This window comes from Caloenas nicobarica, chromosome 17, assembly GCF_036013445.1.
Source record: "Caloenas nicobarica isolate bCalNic1 chromosome 17, bCalNic1.hap1, whole genome shotgun sequence".
NCBI classification, from domain to species: domain Eukaryota; kingdom Metazoa; phylum Chordata; class Aves; order Columbiformes; family Columbidae; genus Caloenas; species Caloenas nicobarica.
In genome coordinates this window covers 11,402,222-11,417,327 of record NC_088261.1, presented here as the reverse complement: position 1 = coordinate 11,417,327, position 15,106 = coordinate 11,402,222, and the positions used below count along the sequence as shown (strand labels likewise).

General features: G+C 57.6%; 3 protein-coding genes across 3 annotated transcripts in view; 1 reads left to right on the top strand and 2 right to left on the bottom strand.

Annotated features, from left to right (window-relative positions):
• Window positions 1-3,392: 3,392 nt before the first annotated feature.
• DNAJC30 (DnaJ heat shock protein family (Hsp40) member C30) lies at window positions 3,393-5,192 on the bottom strand. The gene is made up of 2 exons (XM_065647488.1): window positions 4,023-5,192; window positions 3,393-3,715 (listed from the first exon to the last, which is right to left on the bottom strand). Exon 1 carries the CDS (start codon window positions 5,136-5,138, stop codon window positions 4,515-4,517), a length of 624 nt encoding a protein of 207 aa, XP_065503560.1. The 5' UTR covers window positions 5,139-5,192; the 3' UTR covers window positions 3,393-3,715; window positions 4,023-4,514.
• A 25-nt stretch (window positions 5,193-5,217) lies between these two features.
• BUD23 (BUD23 rRNA methyltransferase and ribosome maturation factor) lies at window positions 5,218-10,986 on the top strand. The gene is made up of 12 exons (XM_065647485.1): window positions 5,218-5,277; window positions 5,371-5,408; window positions 5,607-5,702; window positions 5,899-5,981; window positions 6,079-6,175; window positions 6,992-7,088; window positions 7,907-7,957; window positions 8,513-8,598; window positions 8,813-8,858; window positions 9,157-9,218; window positions 10,317-10,406; window positions 10,714-10,986. Exons 1-12 carry the CDS (start codon window positions 5,230-5,232, stop codon window positions 10,766-10,768), a joined length of 849 nt encoding a protein of 282 aa, XP_065503557.1. The 5' UTR covers window positions 5,218-5,229; the 3' UTR covers window positions 10,769-10,986.
• Window positions 10,987-11,474: 488 nt separating this feature from the next.
• Window positions 11,475-15,106, bottom strand: part of STX1A (syntaxin 1A) — an 88,134-nt gene continuing 84,502 nt past the window's right edge. Inside the window, exon 10 of the mRNA XM_065647487.1 lies at window positions 11,475-14,629. Within this exon, the coding sequence (XP_065503559.1) occupies window positions 14,552-14,629 (78 nt within the window). The 3' untranslated portion in view covers window positions 11,475-14,551. The remainder of the gene's footprint in view (window positions 14,630-15,106) is intronic.

The following is a 15,106-nucleotide window of genomic DNA, read 5'->3' as shown; positions in this document are numbered from 1 at the left end:
GTGGGGGCTACCCCTCCAGTGCTGCCCAGAACCTTGCTCACCCAGCCTTCAGCTCCTTGTCTCTGCCCCTCATGCCCCAGCCCAGCTGGCACCCCCAAAGTCCTGCCAGGAGCCAGGTTTAACCCCTTCCTCACTAAGAGCAGCCCAGCTTCTCCAGATGGAGGGAAGAGGCCCAAATGAGGCACCGAGACCCCATGCCCACAGGCTGCACCTCCCAGCAGCTGAGGAAGGCAGCTCAGCACCCCAAGTCTGTGATGACAAGGACGTCAGCCCACGAGAACGGGCTGGGATGGGGCTGGGGAATGGGGTCTGCACTGAGCTTGCAAGGCCTCTGGACTGCGGCTGTCAGGCCTCATCCGGGCTTGTCTCAGCTTGCCTGGAGCTTTCGTTTGATTTACTCAGTTTGTAAGAGCATCTAATTAACAAGTCGTCGTTAACTGAGGAGTTTTAGTTTTGCGTCCCTTTCACAGTAGCATGGTACGATGTCTGTTGTTAGTAATTCAAGGGTGGGAATGAGTAACCAGAAGTTAAACAGAATAAACCCTGGGGTGAAGGTGCAGGGCAGAGCACTACAGGCCTGGAGGGGTGGGCACAGGGCAACAGCTTAGGCCACACCAACAACTCACCCTTGCGCAGTTCTTTCCAGTGACACAAATCTGAGAGCTGATAAAAATTGGTGCCAGGCGTAGGAGAGCAAAGAATGAGCATCTAGTGTGCATAAAATACATCACTTACTGTAAATGCAGATGCAATGTGGAGCTGCAGAACAATGAAGAGAAGGGTAGGATGTACTAGTAAATGTGTAAAAGTGGTCCTAGTGGAATTGAGAGTGAGGAGGAAGAAATCCCCGCTGTGAGCATCACACTCCTCCCAGCAAAGGCCTCAGGACAACTCATGGTGACCTCCTCCCCAGCCGAGACTGCTGTCCTCGCCCCTCAAGGGCACAGGCCAGGACAGGGCTGTGCAACAGCTGTGACTGCAGTATCTTACTGGGATTAGTTCTGTAGTAACTGGAAACACCCTCCAAAGGAGGCAAAGCCTGCAGGAAACACGTGAGTGGAAGCTGTTCCCTGCTGTGACCCCCAGCCACGGCTGCCTTGCCCCCAGCTGCAAGAAGACGGGCTCTGTCACAGAAACTACCCTCTGTGGCTGAGTACCCCCTCAGGATCTGTTCTCGGTTTCCCTGAGGTGTGAAGACAGCAAAGGTGACAGGCGGTTGCAAAGCTTCACCCTCTGCCGCATAGAAATTTTTACCAGCACCGGTGTGGCCAGCAGGCCCAGGGCAGTGACCGTCCCCTGTGCTGGACACTGGGGAGGCCAAATCTCAAATCCTGGGGTCAGTTTTGAGCCCCTCATGCCAAGAAAGCCCTTGAGGTGCTGGAGTGAGTTGAGAGAAGGGAACGGAGCTGGTGAGGGGCTGGAGCACAAGTGTGATGGGAGCGGCTGAGGGAGCTGGGGGTTCAGCTGGAGAACAGGAGCTGAGGGGAGACCTTCTGATCTCTGACCTGCCTGAAAGGAGCTTGGAGCCAGGGGGAGGTTGGGCTCTGCTCCCCACGAACAAGCGCCAGGACCAGAGGAAACGGCCTCAAGTTGTGCCAGGGGAGGGTTAGATTGCACATTGGGAACAATTTCTGCCCAAGGCAGTGGTGGAGTCACCATCCCTGGAGGGGTTGAACAGACGTGGAGATGAGGTTCTCAGGAACACGGGTTAGTGCCAGGGCTGGGGTAATGGTTGGACTTGATGAGCTTGAGGTGACACTGGGGAGAAGTACACATCGTACCACCCCAGAAGTGACAGACTGGATGCCCCAAGCATCTCTCCACACCCTGCACGCCATGCTTCTCCTCCTTTGACCAAACAGCAGCAAAACTAAATGCCACCCGCAGCGTCCAAGTGCAGAGAGTGCAGGGAGCACAGAGGGTTTGTCGCAAGCACACGGCAGCTCCCACGCGTCAAGGGCAGCACAGAGCGGGTCTCTGGCAGGCAGGACCGAAGGCCATGGTGGCCCAGGGAGGCCATCTCTCCCTCACTCCCCGCTGACTGCAGGCAGCATGCCTGCCCTTCCCAGCATGGCCTCAGGGAAACAGGACCCCCCTCTCCCCACCCTCTTCCTCAACCTGCTGCAGTCACTGTGTGAAACACCTGCCTGTCCTCTCTCCTCCATTGTCCAGCAATTACAAGGAATATTTACCACTCAGGCCCCTCAAAAGAAAGGTGTCATTTTGCCAACAGTTTATGGCTGGATATCTTTAATGTTCAAGATACATCAGGGAGACCTGAAGGAAGAAGGGGAAGAACCAGCAACATGAGCTGCCCAAACTACCCACTGAAAGGCACATGGATTAGCTCAGTTTTGAGTACGTCACCCCTCAATTTCTGACACAGAGCAGGAGAGTCAGCCCAACTGCCTTAATAGAGCAGCTTGTTCCTGTCCCAGTGTCAGGAGGCAGAGCGATGCAGCGGCACACTAATGAGCCTGCTTCTCCTGCTCCAAGCTGCACCACACCAGACCAGGAAGCTGAGCTCAGGGCTGGGTACAGAGCCAGCCTGCGGGCACAACCCACAGCCCAGGCCTCCGCACCACCGAGATTTAAGAAAGATCAGTCCAGAGGACACCTTGTGTTTGACAGGGCGTCTGATAAATCTGCAAGCCACACTACCCGGAACTGGAGGGTTGCTCCCTACTATCCACCACTTCCCGTGGAAGCCTCTGGCTTTTGCAGTCTAGAAGAGAACATTTCCTGCCAAATTCTGCCAGAGAAGCTGCCTCTGGGCTTTCAAGTGACTTGGTTTATAGCATCAAAATGCAGCAGCATGTGACACAGAGCCACAGCTCCAAAGACTTTCACTCTGTAAGTAATGCCTGTGAATGCCGAGCTCCTGCTGACTATTCAGCACTATAATCCCACACAGAGGGTTGGACTGACAACTAGAGAGGATCCTGGAAAGCTCTCTCTCCCCACCTTTGGGCAGAATTTGCTTCAAACATGCAGCAGTCCCTGGAGTCTGCAGCTGGAAGTAGTACCATGCTTTCCAGACAAGGCAGAAAGCTCTCCTGTACAGCAAACACCCGGTACCAGTGGACATTACACTCCCTGCCACGCTATTGCCTGAGGCTTAGTTCAGCGTCACAGAACTATGCAGCTGGAAAACATGTGGCATTCACTTTTAATGTTCTTGTGTTGGAAGAAAACAGAACCCAGGGCCACTGCAGTGAGAGGCAAGGGCTTGGCTCCTGTGCAGACCACTGCCAGCCAGGCCCAGCAAATCTAGTGCAAAATAACAGACAAAGTCTTTGGCACACTGAGAGTTCAGTACCACAAAGCTCTGCTCACTCCATGCAATACCAGCACAGCACGGGTGAAACCTTCACCCAAGGAAAGACAGAAGCTCTGAGAGACACAATCTTTAGTTCTAAAAACACTTAAATAGGAAAATACTCTTTATGTGCAAATGATGCTTAGACACATGTAAAACACTCAGTGCTCAGAAGTGCACCATTCCCAGGCACCAAGGCGTGTGTGGGATGATCTTGTGCGAAGTTCCTGGCCAGCCCTAGACAGGACAGGCCGCTCTGGACACAGAAGTGTTTTGGGCAGCACCTCCAGGTGATGGTTCACGCTGACCAGGACACCAGCTGGCATGGGCCCAGGTTTCACTCTTCTAGGCTACTGAAGCGAAGACTCCCATACTCACCACACAGCGAGGGAAGCCCTGAACAGGGACAGACAAGGGCAATGATGCAGTTTGGAGACCAGCACTCATAAAATTCCCCAAAGATGTAGTAACAACAGGTGTGACAGTGCAGAGGTGACAGGTCTTGAATTAACAGAAAACCACAGAGAGCCATAACTCAGCAGCAGTGAGAGCACCCCCCACGAACACACACAGCGCACAACCACCACTGACAGCCATTTAATCTCTGCTGAGGCTCAAAAGAGGCACGTGGGTCCCACCAAGGTCAAACAGCAGGAGGGGACAGGTCACAGTCCACAAAGCAGAGTCCATGAACCGCATTTACCTGTCAGGCACTGTGTCTGCAGGCCGTATCGGCACAGAGGGCACATCGCAGCTTGTTGAGCCCCTACGTCACATCAGCAAGGTCACACGGGTGGCAGGGGCACATCACAGCCCGTGGAGCGGAACCCACCCGCGGTATCCAGCGGTCACACGTGGTCTGCAGGTCATAGTCGTGGAGGTCACATCACAACCACACGTCTGCCAGATGCGCTCTGTGTCTGAAGGTCACACAGGCAGAGTGTGAGGTCAAAGACCATGGAGCAGAGCCCGCTCACGGTACCTGCTGGTCACATACCGCGTCTGAAGGTCACACCAGCAGGGGGCAAATGTCACAGCCTGAGAAGCAGACACCAACACAGCACCTGCTAACTGTGTAGGTACAGGGGACACCCCCCACCCAGCTGCCATGCCCGCCGGTGACACTCCTTCCCACCGCAGCAGTGGAGCCGGGTGGGTGCCCCGGTGGCTGCCCAGCCCCGCTGTGGCCCTGCTTTCACTTGAGGCCGTAGAGGATGGCGAAGCTCACGACAAAGAAGAGCCCGACGGAGAGGTCAGAGAGGAGCCTGAAGCGCCCCTGGGCCGCAGCCTCCTCCCGGCGGAGCCGCAGCTGCTCCCGCCTCATCCGCAGCACCCGCTCCCGCTCCAGCAGCTCCCCATAGTGCGCCCGGTAGAAGGCGTCGAAGTCGAAGGGCGGCGGGACGGAGCCCCGGCGGGCGGCGGGGGGCCGGGGGGGCGGCGCGGCGGGGGCGGGCGGGCGGCCCGAGGGCTGGGGGGCGCCGCGCAGGTCCTCGGGGCTGAGGAGGCCGCGGTCGTACTTGCGGCGCAGGGCGGCGCTGCCCAGCACCCGGTAGGCCTCGCTAACGGCGGCGAAGCGGGCGGCGGCGGCGGCGCTGCCGGCGTTGCGGTCGGGGTGGTAGCGGAACGACTGCTCGTAGTACGCGGTCTTGATCTGCGCCGCCGTGGCCGTGGCCGCCACCCCCAGCACCTCGTACAGGTTTGCTCCGGCGCCGCCACCCGTTTGCCCGCTGCGGGACGACGCCAGGACGCGGCCAGGCCGCGGGGCGCAGGGGGCGGCGGGCAGGAGGCGCCGGAGGCGGCCGAGCGCTGCCGGCTCCATCGGGCCGCGCCGCCTCAACGCCCGCCCGCCGCCATCTTGGCCGCGACGGCACCTCCGCGGGCGGCGCAGGGCAGTGACGTCACGCGGCGGCATGGCGGGCAGCGCGCGCCGGCCCGAGCACCGGGGCCCGCCCGAGCTGGTGAGCGGGGGGAGCGGAGCCGGAGCCGGGCCCGCCCCGCGCCGTCCGCGGCCTCACCGCCGCCTCACCGCCGCCGCCTTCTTCTCGTTGCAGTTCTACGATGAGGCCGAGGCGCGGAAGTACACGCAGAAGTACGGCGGCGCGGTCGCGGCGGAGCTGCTGGGCCGCGGCCCTGTCGTGAGGCGGCGGTGCCGGGGGGGGGGGGTCGGTCCTGCCGGGTGGCGGTGGCGGGGGAGGTGGGGGCGGGGGCGTGAAATCCTGCCCAGGGGCCCGCGGGGCGGGGGGTGGCGGAATCGCCGCTCACTGCCCGGCCTGCCCGTGCCTTGCAGCTCCCGGGTGGTGCAGATCCAGTCGCAGATGTCGGAGCGGGCTGTGGAGCTGCTGGGACTTCCCGGGGACCGGCCGTGCCTCCTCCTGGACGTGGGGTGAGCGGGGGCCCTGCCCGCTGTCCCGGCACCCGCACGGCATGTGCGGCGTCAGCCGGGGGTGGCCGAGGGGCGTCCAGGGCCCGCGGCTCCAGCGCCTCTCTGTGCAGGCTGAACAAGAGGGGCGGGCGGCTGCAGCATCGCGGCCCCCGACCAGGTCCGTGATCCTTGCGCTTTCCTCCCTTCCTCCCTCCAGCTGTGGCTCTGGGCTGAGTGGGGATTACATCTCTGAAGAGGGTCACTACTGGATTGGCATGGACATCAGCCCTGCCATGCTGGGTGAGCTGTTCCTCCTCCCCTGCCATCCTCACCTCATCTCCAACGTGGTTCCCAAAGGTGGGAGCTGGTTGCCTGAGCTGTGCTTTTTTCTGTGCAGATGTGGCTGTGGAGAGGGAGGTGGAAGGAGATCTTCTGCTTGCAGATGTGGGGCAGGGCATTCCCTTCAGGCCTGGCATGTTTGATGGCTGTATCAGGTGAGTCTGTGTATACAAGCGAGTTCTTTTGATAGTCCACATGGCTGCATTGTCTGTACAGTATACACAGTCCGTGTACAGAACATAACAGATGAGCACGACTGTCCTTATCAGTCACTCTCTTTGCTCCATGCAACTTGACTCCACCTCTCTGGGACAAACTGCTGGGATTCTGGGTGGTAGAGGCAGCTTCCAACAGTTGTGACGCTTGCCTTTTTTTTGTGCTGGTGAACTAGGAAGTTTATTGAAGTAAATAAAATAAAACTGGGGATATTGTCAGAGGGCTTGAGACCTGCTCCATGGGGGAAAACAGAAAATATGTGTGTACCATTGCTCAGCTGCAAGGTCAGGCCCTGGATCCAAGATTTGATGGTTGGTTTTGGGGAGGAAGGGGTAGGTGAAGGGGACAGAAACACTTTTCTTCTTAGCGAATACCTCAGGTGCTGGGAAGGAGCAGGGACTGTCTGTTGCTGATCCAAACAGTCTGTTTGGGGTTGCTCATTGGCAGAACCCACACAGCCATGCAAGGGTCACAGCTGAGCATTTGAATTGTTTGAGTACCTGGTGTAAAGGGGATGCTTGGTGAGTCTTTTGTGCTTGAATAACTACTGTGCCTTGTGGGGTTTTGGCATAGTGAGTCTCCGGAGGCGGGGTTGTGTAACTGCAAAACAGAAGGTGAAGCTATATGGAGAAAATTAAATGGTTTCCTTGAAGCCTCACACATGCTTAGTGCTGGAAGTAAGCTCAGGGGGAGGTGACGAGCTCTACGAAAGAATTGATGGCTCATTGTTCTGGGGGTCTTGTTTTCTTTCTTAGTATTTCTGCAGTACAGTGGCTTTGTAATGCTGATAAGAAATCACACAGCCCTCCAAAACGCCTTTATCGATTCTTCTCAACTCTTTATACGGCCTTGGTAAGTGTTGTGCTCTCCCAGTCAGTAGGCCTCTGCCTACTTTTACATCCTTGCTGGTACATTTTACCAAGATATTTTAAGTATTTTAAGTAAATGTTGCTCTGAACCGGTGGACTGGCAGGAGCACCCAGTCCACTCTCCTCGCCTGCCTGCATGGTGTCTTCTGCTCCTGTGATCCCTGCTGTTAGCCCTGGGCCTTGAATCACAGAATCATTTTGGTTGGGAAAGACCATCAAGATCATGGAGTCCAACCATTACCCCACCCCTGGCACTGCCCCATGTCCCTGAGAACCTCATCTCCGTCTGTCCAACCCCTCCAGGGATGGTGACTCCACCACTGCCCTGGGCAGCCTGTTCCAATGCCCCACAGCCCTTTGGGGAAGAAATTGTTCCCAAGATCCAACCTCAACCTCCCCTGGTGCAACTTGAGGCCGTTTCCTCTGGTCCTGGTGCTTGTTCCTGGGAGCAGAGCCCGACCCCCCCTGGCTCCAAGCTCCTTTCAGGCAGGTCAGAGATCAGAAGGTCTCCCCTCAGCTCCTGTTCTCCAGGCTGAACCCCCCAGGCCCCTCAGCCGCTCCCATCACACTTGTGCTCCAGCCCCTTCCCCAGCTCTGAACTTGCTCCAGCACCTTGAGGTCTTGTCGTGAGGCGCACTTGCTGTGCTCTGGAGGAGCTGGCTCTGCACTCCAAGCAGCTCTTCTGGGAGAGTTTCCCAGGAAGCTTTGGAGAGGTGGGCACCAGTGTCTTGGTGAGGAACTGGGTGACTGGAGGGGTTGCCTGCACTGAGACAGGTTTGTCACTAAATTTATTTCCTGTAGGCCCGAGGATCCCGAGCCGTCCTGCAACTGTATCCCGAGAACTCAGAACAGGTACATAACGTCGGTCGGAGGGGAGGAGGTACAGGCAGAGCCGGGCAGAACAGTCCTGTGCTCTTGGGCGCTCTGAATGCATTGTGTTTCTCCATCTGTAAAGTTCTTCAAGACCCGCCCCCCAACAAAAAAAACGTATGAGAATGCCCCATGCAATTTCTTTTGCTTCACAGATTGTCTTGGGTTGAGCTTTAAAATCAAAGAAATTGGCAGGATGCCCTCTGAATGTGCTGTCATAGATTTTTCCTGTGTGACTGGTTTGAAGACTGGCCTGTAGTCATCAGCACTGTAATGCCAAGGGTGGAAAATCCAGCCCAGTATCCCTCTCCTAGAGAGTCTGCTGCCTCAATTAACCCAGGCTAGGCTGATGGGCAGCAAGAACCCAATAAAGGCAGCGCAGTGGTGTCAGAATGGCACTTCAGAGCTGGGAGCTTGGTGCAGAGTTGAACAGGAGGAGGAAGGACCCCACAATTAGCTGTGGCTGAGCTCACAGGTCTCGTGAGGATCGCTGGTGGCTGACGGCTAAATAACTCTGGCATGTGCTTCTTTTTCCAGCTGGAGCTCATCACGGCCCAAGCCATGAGAGCTGGTTTTACTGGGGGAATGGTGGTAGATTACCCCAACAGCGCCAAAGCCAAGAAGTGAGTCCTGTGTCTCTTTCTTATGTGTGCGTTTGGGTTGAGGTCTGGGTTTAGCAGTGATTTTTCTTACCAAGCTGTTCTGTCTCTCGATCGTACAGTCCTGGAGAGAAGTTACAGCTTAGATCTGACTGTTACAAACAATCTCAGTCTTGCTTAGGGTTTGGGAACCACAGGCTGAATCCTAGCTTCACCTTCCTTATTCTTGTTCTTTCAGGTTCTTCCTTTGTCTCTTTGTTGGGACATCTGGCACGTTACCAAAGGTGAGGAGCTCCGTGAGGCAGCAGAGTTGACTTCCAGGCTGCTGGGTGCTATGGAAGAGGTGCGGGCAAGAGTGGGAGCCCAGCAGCTCTTCGCATGCAGATGTGACTTCATTTATACGTTTGCTCTCAGTCTCAGCAACCCCTCCTCTCCCTGAGATCTGGTTTCTTTGCCACAATTTTGGGAAGACCAGGTTTTTCCTGCTCCACTCCTTCCCTGGGTTCCCCTTAATTTAGATGGCATGACTGTTAGCTCTGTCTGCTCTGGAGGAGAGTGAAACTTCTCAATTTTGCTTTTTAGGGCCTTGGTACTGAGTGTGCTGATGGAGAAGAGATGCACCAGGCAAAGTTCACCAATGAGAGGTATCGTGTAGGGAGTGAAGCTGCAGGTTCTCCCCAGGCAGGCAGTGTGGGGGGTGTAAGAGCTGGGTTTTGCTCAGGACCACAGCACTGCCATGTGAGAAGGGACTGAAGGGAGCAGACTGGGAGGACCCTTGGCAGCCCAGATGGGCACTGCTTGATCTTATCAAAGGGCCTCAGACACCAGGAATGGAACAGGTTAGTCTGGAGGTTTTTGCTGTGGCATTGTGGGGCTGTTGTTGGTGTTTACCCGAGAGCTGCAGCTGAGCAGTTTGAAGTGTACATTCTGTCCGGCACTGGGCTCTCCAGCTCCGTGCTGTAGTGTAGGCCAGTGGTGATGGGAGGGAGAACGTTTACGGTGCTGGTGATACTACGCGTGGCTCTTTTAGTTTGGGAGGCAGGCTGCTGTGCCTGAAGCCTGGTGTTCCCTTTCTTCTGCTGTCAAATTCTTTGCTTAGTTTGGCTTAGCTGTGGCCCGGGGGGGTTTCTCCTGCTGCTGGCCTGGTCTCCTTCCATGGTAGTGGTGCAAGCAGGACCCCCTCTTGCAGCCAGTGGGAGAGACAGAGAACAAAAACCAGAGGGAAATCGTCATGGCTGCCAGGAGCTTGTGGCTGCCATGTTTTCCTGCCTCTTACACTGCTGTTCTCTCCTCACTTAGTCCAGAGTGTGCATGGTTTTGAAGGGCAATAGCAGAACTGGCAACTTTTTAGGAAGCCAGAGGTTTTGGCTGTTTTGTTCAGAACAGAGCACACAAGGGGAAGATGGTTGTGCTTGAGCCCATATTCCACCGAGATCCCAGAGCCCAGTGTGCTGCTGGTGTGTCAGACGTGGCCCAGGGAACACTGGCCTGCTGCAGTCCATGGAGGGTGGGTGTCCCTCAGCTTAGAGCCAGGGCTGGAAGCAGCCTCCTCCTCCCATGCATCTGGAGCTGGGCTGTTGAGCCACCTGCCCCAGTGCTGGCTGAGCCTCTTTCAATCCCAGGGTCCTCACTGATTTTAGGAGGCAGAGGATATGCCCAGTTCTGGGTGACAATACTCCATGGCAGAAAACTCTGCCCATGCACCTCAGTTCCTCTCCAGCTCATGTGTGCTTCCTCTGTAGGACACGGTTCAGAAACGCCAAGGGCAAGTCTGTGAAGAAAAGCCGGGACTGGATCCTTGAGAAGAAGGAGCGTAGACGACGACAGGGCAAGTAAGTTCAGCTGGGTCCTGCCAACAGTGCTGGTCTGGCTGCTGTCACTTCTTCTTTGGGAGGTTGTGGATTCTCCTTCTCTGGAGACATTCAAAACCCGCCTGGACGCCTTCCTGTGTAACCTCACCTAGGTGTTCCTGCTCCGGCAGGGGGATTGGACTAGATGATCCTTCGAGGTCCCTTCCAATCCCTAACATTCTGTGATTCTGTGATTCTGTGATTCAAATTCCTGCCACAAACCCGCTTCCTTTCCCCTCCCAGAATGACCCGTGGGTTGTGCTCAGATGCTCTCTGCTTTTCTTCGCAGGGAAGTGCGAGCAGACACGAAATACACTGGTCGAAAGCGCCGCCCTCGCTTCTGAGTTGCTCTGGACACTGATGGCATGGAAGATGGTGTGTTGGTCCCCTCAGTGCCTCCCGTGAATGGCGCAGATGCACACCCCAGGCCTGGGACTCGCTGGGACAGGTCACGGTGGCTTTTGATGTTGTAAACTGGCTCAGGTGCTGCCCAACAGCAAACTGCAAAGCTGCCAGCCCTGTTTTCCTGGTGAAGGTAGAGCAGCAGACAGTGCTCTGACGACTTGGTGTCTGCAGTGCCATTGATTATCTGCCTGAGAGTGCAGTGAGCCAGCTGGAGCCCCAGGTGAGCCGGAACATTATATCCAGCCTCCCCACTAAACAGTCACTGACGTGTTGCTGGTCTCCTGTGTCCTGCCCTCAGTGCAGGGGGGTGCTGAGATGGGAACAGAGCACCCAGTTCCCTGTCAGCATCCCCTCTGCCCCCAGGCAGGGAGTCAGGCAGGATAAAAGTGCGCATCCTGTGAGGGCAGATCTTCCTCCTGGCAGAAGGGTTATTCCTGTGGCGATTGGTTCTGTGGGTGCTTTGCATGAGGCCCCCCCTGTGTCATTTAATGCTTCCAAGGTGCTGGCGTTGTCCACACCCCAGCCCTTGCTCCTCATCACCTCTTCCCATCCCCTGAAACAGAGGAGTGCCAGCCAGAGCTTTACAGTTACAAATGTTTATTCTACATAAAAATTCCACAAAATGGGAAGCTGTTTTGCACCCCAAAGCTTTGGGAGAAGAAAGGGAGGCTAGCAGGGAGGGAAAGGCGGGAGGAGAAAAGAGGCAACATACAGTGTCATCCAGCCCAGTGAGACAGAGCAAGCCAGGGTCAAGATCCACATAGAAAACAAGGACACTTAGCTCACAGTACAGCAACAGTACAACTCCACAGGGGCTCGGAAAGCCTTCAAGTACATTAATTACAAAAAAAAAAAAAAAAAAAAAAAAGAAAAACCAATCCCCAGTTCGAGTGCAAGCTGCGCGTCCCTCACACTGTTCGTGGAATACTGCATCGCCACGCTCCCGGTGCTGGGAGGGCAGGTGGCACTTGGAACAGAGGTGGTAAAACCCAAAGGACAAGCGGTCTGAGGTTGAGGGCTGGAAAGAAAAAGTGAAATGTTTTCCCAAAGCGCAACCACACTGTTGGTAATTTGGTCTGTACATGCAACAACGGGGTAGGTAAAAAGGAACTGAACGGGGCTTCCCATAGTGCAGGGTAATTATTGCACCAAAACACCCTCCCCTCACAGCGAGGACAGTGTGAGCCTGCGTGCGGGGCGGCGAGGGCAGCCTGCTCCTCTGCCTCCCTTGTGCCGGAGCCTGGGGCCACCACCACTCGCAGGATCCCAGCAGAACACCCAGCTGTGGCCCCATCCAGCTCCTGCTGCTGGAGGGCCGCTGGTGGTGGTGGGACCAACAAGGAAGGAGCAAGTGCCAGGACTCCCCCAGCGCTGTTCTTGGCCTCGTGCCTTTGATGGGGGTGGGCCACAGCCCTGATGGCATGTGAGCTTGTGCCACAAAAGCAGCTGCTTGGAAGAAAAAAAGTCACCTTGTGCTTGCAGTGGGCATCGCTGCAGGGTGGGAGCCTGAGAGGAGCGTATTTTGCCTGCCTGCCTTGGAGCAGCCCCCCCCAGCAGCGTTATTGCTTCCTGGAGGAAGAGGCCTGGTGCTCACTGGCTCAGCAGAGCAGTGCGTGCTGTGGGGGCAGGTAGCTGCACAGGGGCAGGAGCAGCTGGTGTCACCTCCAGGTCCCTTTCCTGCAGCCAGACACCTCACAGAGCCAAGACCCTGCCTGTGTGTCTCCTGCCCTGCTGGAGGGGGCGCTCCAGAGCTGCTCCTGCTTGTGGGGGTCCTGGTGCCCCCAGCCTTTCTGCGCACACAGGCTGCGGTGCTGGAGCTCATGTCGGTGGTGAGACCGTGGAAGAAGAGGGCTCTGGTCTTCAGTGTTCTTGTGGCCCAGCACCCACTGGGGGCTTGGGCGGGGCGGAGGACCCCGGCTGGACATGCTTCCCTCGGGCAGCTTAATGCACCCAGGGGCTGTACAGTGGGACCTGGGGCAGGGAAGGAGCCATGTCAGGGTGGCTGCGGGGCAGGGCTGCACCTGGGGAAGGCAGCACCATATCCTGGCTCCAGCCGCTTCCTCTACCCCTGCAGCCACAGGCACCACGCGTGGGTCAGCATCCACACCGCAGCCCCCAGCCAGTGTGGGGAGTGCAGGGTGGAGCTGCTGCCCTCACCCCAGTTAGAGCAGGTAGGTGACATGCTATCAGGTGCCCTTTTTCTGCTTCCAGCGTCTGGGTTTGTATCCAGCCCCTGTCCCAGTGGGTGGCTGTGAGCTTGGCCTCAGGTGCCTGCCCTGTTTTGGGCTCCTCTAGCACTTTGGCATGTGCACAGGTGGGCTGGAGCCCTGGGGGCTCCCAAGGAATGTATGGGCAGAGCCCTGTCCCCCAGCCTGAGGAAAAGGGACAGTAGCAACACTGGGTCCCTCCAAGCTGGCAGCAGGCTCAGGCCACCCCACAGGGGCTGCACCCATGTGGTGGGCATGGTGGGGGGGCACAGGGCACCATCTCCCCTAGTGTGGGTGCCTCGCTGGATGGCTCAGGGGACAAGCAGGCAGAAGGGCGCTGTGCCAGGAAGAGGTGACAGGGGCAGGTGGGTCCCAAAAGCTGGCAAAGAGCTGGAAGGGTCAGTCAGGCACTGCCCTGCTCAGGGGCTGGTAGCACAGAGGAGGAGGAGGACAAAGGCTGCTGCTCCTTGCTTGCAGGGGTGTGGATGCAAGCAGGGCAGCTCCTGGGACCATGACAGGAGAAAGCCCAACTGCCTCCAGCCCCCACCCACAGGTGCCTGTGTGGACAAGTGGGGCTGGAGGCAGCCCCGCTCCTGGGTGAGTGCTGTGGGGGCCTGCAGGGAGCACAGCCCATGCCTGGTGACAGCAGGAGCCAGGGCCACCATGTCTTGGGGCTGAGAACAGACCAATGATGCTTAGGTGCAGAGTGAGCGGCCAGTGAAACATGCTGGCCTGAAAGTCCCTATGCTCTCCTGCCCCACCAGGCCAGCATCAGGGTGCAGCACAGGTCCCCACCACGAGACCAGTCCCCATCCCCAGGCCACAATGGTGGTCCCAAAGCAGCAGCTCCTCATCCCACGCTGCTCAATCAGGCACCTGCCACCAGCAGCGGCACATCCAGCCCCTGGCACCCACACTGGGGTGAGAGCTTGCCCAGGGAGGGGGCCCTGCAGCCGGGCATGGCCCCAGGACAGGCAGGGACCTGGCTGAGTGCACCCCTGGGGAAGGGCCCCACGGGAAAAGCAGCCCAAGGAAAGGTGTTTGCAAGCACAGATGTGGCTGACAGACATGAGAGCTCTGGCTGGAGGTGATGGGGATGCTGGGGGAGGGTGACTGGGGACTGTGCTCCCAAGGACCCTGAACACTCTTTGTCGGTCCCTTATCCTCGGCTGTGGCTACTCCAGCCTGCCCAGCCCAGGAGGAGCAGCAGTGCCCATGGGCACCTCTGTACCCACCAGCCACCCAGGCTGGAAGAGTGATGAGGGCTCGGGTCCCCCCTCCAAGGGTTTCCCTTGCGCCCATCACTGTCCCCTGCACCCTGCCTGCACCCCGGGGCCGGTGCTCCCTCCACACAGATGCACCGCACCGCACACACAGCATCACAAACAACCATGCATTAGAAACTGAAATGCTGCTGGGAGGCTCCGGGGCTGCGTGGGTCACTCTGGCGTGGCTGCGGCCCCATGGCACGCGTGGCTTCATCCATTGCACACAAACTGTCCCGTGGGGGTGAGTCTAGCCGAAAATGCCGCCGAAGGTGGAGGCAATGACGATACCCAGGATCACGCAGCAGATGATGATCATGATCTTCTTCTGCTCGGGTGTCCCAGCACCGGCAAGGAGAGAGGGGAGAGGAGCAGGAGTGAGTATTGCAGGGCAGGCTGACCCTGAGAGCAGGGGGCTGCCATCTGCCCTGTTCTCCTTTGCCAGTGGTGGGGTCTGAGCGGCACTGGGGGAGCCAGAGGGGCTCCAGCAGCTCTGGGGCAGGGATGGGCACCCCAGCTTTCTGGGCTGGTGGCCCCGGGGTCCCTGATCTGCCACGGGACCCAGTGTGGGGACCGGGACAGGCAGCTGGCACCACACACGGTCAGAGCTGCACCATGGTTTTTCTCTGGGGATCTTGTTGATGCTTCTAAATATCTCAGGGTGGGTGTCAAGAGGATGGACCAGACTGTTCAGTGGTGCCCAACACCAGGGTGAGGGGCAACGGGCACAAACTGAAACAGGAGGGTCCATCTGAACATGAGGAGAAACTTCTTTGCTGGGAGGTGCCAGAGCCTGGAGCAGGCT

Excerpts from the sequence above, each read along its gene's own strand:
- DNAJC30 (XM_065647488.1), bottom strand. The coding sequence starts at position 5,138 with ATGGAGCCGGCAGCGCTCGGCCGCCTCCGGCGCCTCCTGCCCGCCGCC.
- BUD23 (XM_065647485.1), top strand. The coding sequence starts at position 5,230 with ATGGCGGGCAGCGCGCGCCGGCCCGAGCACCGGGGCCCGCCCGAGCTG. Across the intron at positions 5,703-5,898 it reads TGCCTCCTCCTGGACGTGGG|CTGTGGCTCTGGGCTGAGTG; the intron begins GTGAGCGGGGGC and ends TCCTCCCTCCAG. Across the intron at positions 6,176-6,991 it reads ATGTTTGATGGCTGTATCAG|TATTTCTGCAGTACAGTGGC; the intron begins GTGAGTCTGTGT and ends TTTCTTTCTTAG.